This window comes from Pygoscelis adeliae, unplaced genomic scaffold (assembly GCF_000699105.1).
Source record: "Pygoscelis adeliae isolate BGI_AS28 unplaced genomic scaffold, ASM69910v1 Scaffold197, whole genome shotgun sequence".
In the NCBI taxonomy this organism is placed as follows: domain Eukaryota; kingdom Metazoa; phylum Chordata; class Aves; order Sphenisciformes; family Spheniscidae; genus Pygoscelis; species Pygoscelis adeliae.
In genome coordinates, this window is record NW_008825105.1 from 1,401,248 (window position 1) to 1,408,551 (window position 7,304).

A 7,304-nucleotide genomic window follows, 5' to 3' on the forward strand; every position below is an offset into this window, starting at 1 on the left:
TTTTTCTGCCCTTTCCTCTTCCGAGGGGCCCCGCCAGCGCCTCTAACCCCAGGCAAAGCCCTTCGCTGTGGGGCGAACAGGAGAGTGCCCCCTTCCCGTCCACCTCCGCCCCGGCTGCGGTGCCCCGCGCCCACCTTCCTGTCAGGGTGCGCGTCCCTGCCCGCCATGGTGCCAGGCCTCAGCCCCTGAGGCGGCCCGTCCCCTCCCTCGCGCTGCCGGGCGCTGCCTCAGGGTTACGCTTCCCAAGCTGGAAGCTGCGTTTTCCACACGGTTTCCCGGGCTGGCAGCCGCTTGCCCTGGGGCCTCGGGACACCTCAGGCCCTGCTGCGCCCCAGGGAGGGAGGCCTGGGCCTGGCTGGGGTGTTTCGGATAGCAGCCGTTCCTCTGTCCGGGCAGCATGGGCCTGCTAAGATTTCATGGCAGATCACAGACCTAAACCTGCCTCCCTCCGCTTTTCCCCTCTCCCTCCCAGCCTGCTGGTGTCCTGCTGCCCCCGGTTTGGCCCTGCGGCAGCGGCAAGCGGCCACCTCGTCAGCAGGAGCGGCGTCTGTCCTGGGGGAGAGGGTGCCTGGGCCAGCCCCGTGGCCGCGCAGCCATGCACAGCCATTTCCCCCATTAAACGACTAAAAGTCCTGTGATTTGTTTCTTTCTTTGCATCCAGCCTGGACTAGGTTTAAAAAAAGAAGCAGTCGCGGCTCTTCTGTTGAATTAAGAGCTGGAGGACGCTGTGAGCGCAGACACCTCCCCAAGAAAGCAGGCAAGAGGGCACTGCATGGTATGCCCCGTTCATGTCACTTGTCATCAGCTCCAAGGGTCGGACACTCGGCTGCGAAGTTTTGGATTGAACTTTCTCACTGACGGCCTCGCCCAGCTTGATCTCATCACGGCTTGGCTCTGGGGTTATTAAAGACACAGGGAAGCAACAGCCTCTCCGCCGAAGCCAGGGAGTTAAACAGCTCCAGCACAATCAACCTGCTTGGGAATGGGAGTATTTCAGAGGCCAGTTGCTTTTATTTCCCGTTGTCCTCATCTGGGCAAAGTGCCTCTATGGAGGCAAAATAATCTCAGTAGAGAGGCAGGACACAGCTCAAAGCCAGTCCCCGGGAGATGCAGATCACAACCTCCACCATGCATCACCTTAGAGGCACTGCAGACGCGGCATCAGGGAAGGGGACAAGGGAGGACCTTTGCTCGACACCTAGCCCAGGAGCACTGGTTTGGATGGCATTTGACAGCCAGTTCTGGACTTTGCTTGGAGAGGGAAGAAGCCATGCTTGAGACAACGTGCTGGGTGCAGCCAGCCAGCCCCTGCCTCTCAATAGCGAGGCTTACACAGAGAGAAAACCCACGCTAAGGGGTGCTTTTGTAGTGGTGGGGTTGCTTTTGATCCCCATCCCTCTATCCACCCCGCAGGCCCCACTTCCACGCTCCGTCTTGCTCCGACGGGAAGCCCAGCCGCTCATCCAGTGCTAGGAGAAGATGCGGGATTGATTTCACAAGCTGGTGGACAACACTGAGGACGTCACAGTTACATGTGGGCACATTTTATTCTCTGGATGCACTTGCGCATTGTTTCTGCTCAACAGCCAAAGCTTTATTGATTCAAAACCATTACCCTTCTCCCCCATCCCCAGCACGCTTTATTTTTTTTGCTATGTACCCCCTTTCCCACCCCTCAACCACTCGTCCGCTTCGAGTATTATCTCTGCTTGGAGTCTGTTTTCTCAGAAGAAGCCAACTGACAATTCATTCAAAATTTTTTTCTCCCAAGAACCATATAAATTACATGCAAAACATTGTACATAGAGATTAATATCAAAATGCAATACAGATCAGGTGCACTTTAAGCTGGACTCTAGGATATGGCAAACACACCAGGGTACATATTGCTTTGAAACCACCATTTTTTTAATGTCATGCATACCACATAATATTCAGTCTTTTGTTTTGTATTTTTCTGTTTTTATACAAAAATACCAGTGCTTATTATACTTAGTTACTGGAAAAGAAAAACTCAAGATCTGCGTGCCCTCTTCAAAAGAAAGTTTTGTTGTGAGAGCATTGGATAAATATATATACACACACAAATGTTGGTTTAATACTGTATATATATATATATTTATTTAAGGGGAGGAAATAAACTAAAGGCAGTTTTAGCCATGGGCTTTGCTGAATGAAAATTGTATTTTTTGTTGAGCAGGAGGATATCAGAGGCAGGACAGCCAGACATCAGCCTTGGCAGAGAGATGCTGGAGCGGAACAGCCAGGTGCCAATAACCACCCCGGCGTTGCCCCACAGCCTCGCTGTTTGGGGCAGGACCAGGAGAGCAGTACCCCCACGTCGCCGTGCCCCGCCGGGGAGAGCTGGGTTTGCAGGAGGGCGTTTTACGGGTTGCATGCTTCACGGGTTGATGAACTTGTAGGAGCTGGACCCAGCGGTGAGGAGCAATGGCAGGCAGGTACATGTGTCCTTCCCCCGAGAAGTACAAAAGCCTGCAGGGACTCTTCTTTGAGGTGCTTGGTCCCTGCAGTCATGGAGGGCAACAGGAGTCGGCAATGGCACCTTGGAGATGCCCTCCCTGGACCTGGCTGGGGCTTTTCCATTCACCCCAACATCATATCACCCCAAGAAGCATTTCTAAAGGGGCTGAGCACTACAGGACATCTACTCCTCGGCTGGGGAAAGCCAAAGGCTGCCCATGCTAAAATTTGGTTTAGTTTTTTTTTTTCCCTTCTTGAGATTGTTTCAGAATTTTCCTCAAAGCTTATTGCACAAAACCTTTGAAAATTAAGTATAACCCCTGTGCAAATCAAAGGAAACCTTATCACATAATGCAAATGCCTAAAAATGCTTGTTCAGCAATGCACACAGGACGTGGTGTAATGTCTTTGGTACCAATCTGCCAATTTATTTAACAGAAAACCACCACCACCACCACCAGAGACCCTACTGTTATTAAGAACTGGATGCAAAATTATGTTCAGAGTGTTTTAATAACAAAGCATTCCAAGGCAAGTTAACACGTATCACAGGGTATGATTCGGTTCCTGTCTGGCATGGCACTCTCCCCCGTGCACACTCGTGGCAGTTCAAACAAAACAAAAAAAAAAAAAAAAAAAAAAGAAAAAAAAAGAAATCTCCCCCTCTTTCAAGGCATGTCGCAGAGAGTCCCCAGAAGTTCGTGCCGCCGACCATGCCTTTCAGCGTAGAGCACCAATCTCCCCCAACTCTTTTGTAATGTCCTCAATAACTTAACCCAATAGTCATCTGCTGCCAGTATATCACTGAAACTAAATAGAAAAAAAAAAAAAAACTTTACAGAAAAGATGTATGCACAATAAACGTTTATACTTTAAGCAACCAGCCATACCAACATAATTTATATAAAAAAAACATTTGTGTCATCCAACTAACGTCTAGTATAAAGATGGCTGCTCAGAGAAAAGGAAGCTGACTGGCATCCGATCGCTGATACACTGAATTAATTACCTGTCACTTGGAACTGCTGTCACACAGTCACGCGCCGTTGCAGACGCGGGACTCAAGATTTATTTTTTTTTTTTCTTTAAACAAAATACATATGGCTGACGTAAAAATATCAGTTTCTGATCTAAAGAAAACTATATTTTTTGCATAATATTTATATATAATTATTTCTCCCCCTCCTAATATGGAAACTAGAACAACAAAAATATATCAACTAGAGAACAACCAGACCCTTGTGGCAACCTGCCAGTCACAGATTTCTGTGAGTTACTTTGAGAGCCTCCAGACTTGGCTTTTTGTTGGTTTTTGTTGGTTTAAGTCTTTTCTTTTTTTTTTTTTTTTTAAACAGGTCTGAGGTAATAAAAAAAATATCAAAAGAAAAAAAGAAAAATCAGTGTATCCCCCCCCCAAAGTATTTAATAAATATTTATGTAAGCTTGTAAGAACACCATTTTTTCATCCTTTTTTTTTTTTTTGCAAGTATTTAAAATAGAAAAAGTGATCTTTTAAGCAATGTCACCTTTAGTACAGAACCAAACCCCACAACCACCCCTTTTGTCTTTCCTGTCACCACTTGTGTATAACCCAAAAAAACACCCCCCCACCCCCTGGTCCTGCCCAAGGTATTTTTTCAGCTCGTGTGAAGAAGGAACGGGGAGGGCAGCGATGGGTTTGTCTGCGCGGGCAGGGGGCCTGACCCTGAATTTGCAATTGAGATGGGTAGTGGTGGCAATTTCTTCTTGCTGTTGGCAGTGTACGGAGCCCAGCCTTCACCCCCTTCGCCAGCACCGAGGCGGGAGACCTGGGAGAAAGACCTTTCCTCAGCTACCTGGGGCGGGAATGGGGTGACCTCGTCCTTCCCTCCTCCCACCCCAAGGAAGGGACGAGTCGGTGCTGGGCTAGAAACAAAACAAAGACACTTGGTTTGTGTTGTCGTTTAAGGAACACTTATTTCTTGGCAAAGTACTGGGCCCTCGCGTGGCAGGTGGTGCTGCAGGCAGTGCTCGGAGAAGGCACGGGAGATTCTGCTGTGCGTTCTTAAAGGAAAGAAAAGAAACAACCAGCCAGCCCACCCTCTCGCTAAAACCTCTCTGCTTCCAGGGATGGAGGCTGGGCAAAGACGATGACGTCGTACAGCCAGTTACAACCAGGTTCTCTCTGCTTCCGACCAAGCCAACCAGGACGAAGGAGAGAAGGCAGCAGAGCTTCCTCCAGCCCTGCCTGCCTGGGGCCAGTAACCAGGGGTGCACCAGCAAGAGCCCACGGGGAAGAAACTAAGCCCAGGTAAAGCAAACTCCTGCCTCCTGCTCAGTCCCGTGGCTTCACAAGAGGGCCAGTTTAGAGCCAACTTGCCCAGGACACCTCGGGCCTCTGCTCCAGGAAACCAGGACTCTCACCAAATGGTTACAAGACACCGAGGTGAGGCAGGACGCAGGGTGAAGAGATGACCTTCAAAAAAGCAGCAAGTGAGGCAAAGCCTCCATGCAGCACCTTCTCTGGAAGAACCTGCAGCCAACCAACCAACCTGCCACCTCTGCGAGGAATTGCCTCCACTGGCAAATCAGCTACAGAAGTGCTATGGAAAGCAAAGGCCATGGAGCCTCCCTCCCTCCTACCAGCTAAAGAGACAACCTGAGTCATCCCTTCCATGATCTAGGAGTTGACCCACTGTACTGTCAATAACCCGACGCTTGTTCTCCGTTCAGCCTGCTGACGCTTTGGCAGCGATGCGCAGAGCTGGTGGGCACGGCTGGAGCACCCTCTGGGGTTCCCCAGCAGTTAACCAGAACTTGTACTCCGAGGCTGAAGGATTATTTAACCCAAGAGTACAGACAGGCCAGAACGGGCAAGAGTCCCTCTGCTCTTGATGGCAGGAGCCGTTAAACCTTTGCAAGGCTCTCGCCAAAAGTTTCACAGCTGTTCAAGGGCAGAAGACATGCATCTCTCAAGACTCCCCAGGAAGGAGCCCTGTTTCTCACAACCATGGGGTTTTTCTTCACCACCCTTCCACTGCCAGTTCACTTCCACCTTGCTTTGTAGAAAAATCAGAATCTTTTACATCCGGCAAGGCTACAGCCAAGTCACCTTTGTTCCTTGTCTACCAATTACTGCTTTGGAAACAGAGAGAGGAAAGTGTGTGCGCACACACAGAGGAGGAACTGTAAAGGCTAGGTACCATTTTTCAAGGTGGAAGACTGGTGTACATCCCTGTATCTATCAACCTGTGAGTAAACACCTTCCCCCTGGCTGGGTTTTTTTTGTTTATTTTTAAAATTTTCGCACTAGAGTGCTAACTCCCCCACTTCCCATTGTGAAGTTACTGGGGGCAAATCCCACAAGCAAAGAACAAACCCCAACATTAGAAGAGAACCCTAAAAACCACAAGTGGAAAAAAAAATAAAGTCACAAGTGCACCCCAGCCCTCAGGCTGAGAGCGTGCATGTAAGACTACAACAATTTGAACTTTCTTTGAACATGCATTTTTCAAAGTGAAAACCCCCTACGGACGCATGGAGCCCAACTCTCGGAGAGGAAATAACCTGGCTGCTTCACCTGGGCGAGTACCACGGAAAATTAGGGATGGAGATGCACAATTTTGGCTTAGCCTCTCTCCCAACACTCAGCATCGTGGTACTCTGGTTCCCACTGCTAAATAATGGTAAAAACAAAAACAAAAAACAAAACCCCCAAAAACAGAACACCAAAATGATATACGTATGAGCAGTTTGACACGAAGTGACCACAGTGTGTGATCAGTTACTGGTGCCAATATCACACAGGGCGAGGGGCGAAGGTGGAGGAGGAGGGGGGGGGTTCGAAGTTCTAAGGTCAAACCGATGTCTCCAAGCTGTGTAAGGGGCTTTCGGGCTCCGGGACGGTGACCTCAGCTTGATCGCTGTCCACTGCATTGTTATTTCTGTTGAGGGATGTAGATCCACCCAGGCTACCCCCACCTCGCTTTTTGAGTCCGTCGGTCTCGGGGTCATCTTCAGCGCCGTCAAGGAATGGTGTTCGAGGCTCGTCTTCCTCCAGGATGAACTCTGGGTGAGTCATGAAGTTATGGATGGAGCTTCTGGATTCGGGTTTCTCGAGGCCTTCGTACAAGGAGCTACGGAACGCATTCACCACTTTGATCTGCCGGGAGGCGAGGAGCGTGGGGGATAAACAAAAGAGGGGTTAGTAGCAGCTACGAGAGGCCATAGCTCCCAGGAGAAAGTAAAAATAAATAATAAAGACACAATAAAACAAAAAGCACAACAACAACAACAGTCATCACCACTGAACAGACAGCTAAGTCAAAATGAGAGATCTATGGTGAACTAGGAGGGCCAACATGGATCAGACTCAGGCACTAGGTGTGTGATGGGGAATCGACCGACTATGGGGCGACTTCAGAAGCTGCAAGAAAAGACACAAAAAAACTCAAAAAACACCAGATCACTTCGAATGAATGGAAGCCAAAATGCATTAGTTGTCATTATGTGTGCGCACGCGTATCTGTGTGTATAAACGAGGACAAAAAAGTGGAACTACAACTCAAAAAAGAGGTGGGTTAGACAAACAGTGGGTTCACTTCAAGGCAAAAAACGCTACTGTGGGAGCGAGGTGTGTGTTTGTTCTATTTCATTTCTAGACCTATAGAAAGGAATGGGCTTTAAAAAGGTGTCACAAACTTTTCAAGCCCATGTGAAGCAGTAGGTCCAAGTGGATGCCATGACCAGTAAAACCAGACCCAGCTAAACATGCAAGAAGGAAGCCAGATCTGTGCGAGTTTCCCCACACGGCTGCCACCTGGGGCCTGGGCTGCAGCTCTGGA

At 49.1% G+C, this 7,304-nt stretch overlaps 1 protein-coding gene across 4 annotated transcripts in view; it reads right to left on the reverse strand.

Moving 5' to 3' along the window:
* Nucleotides 1–3,925: 3,925 nt before the first annotated feature.
* The window catches only part of ATP2B4 (ATPase, Ca++ transporting, plasma membrane 4), a 29,690-nt gene continuing 26,311 nt past the window's right edge, over nucleotides 3,926–7,304 (reverse strand). For 2 of the 4 annotated variants that reach the window (XM_009327373.1, XM_009327372.1), the window contains one exon: nucleotides 3,926–6,622. In XM_009327373.1, the coding sequence (XP_009325648.1) occupies nucleotides 6,317–6,622 (306 nt within the window). In that variant the 3' untranslated portion in view covers nucleotides 3,926–6,316. The remainder of the gene's footprint in view (nucleotides 6,623–7,304) is intronic. The other 2 variants (XM_009327377.1, XM_009327375.1) reach the window with 1 other exon arrangement.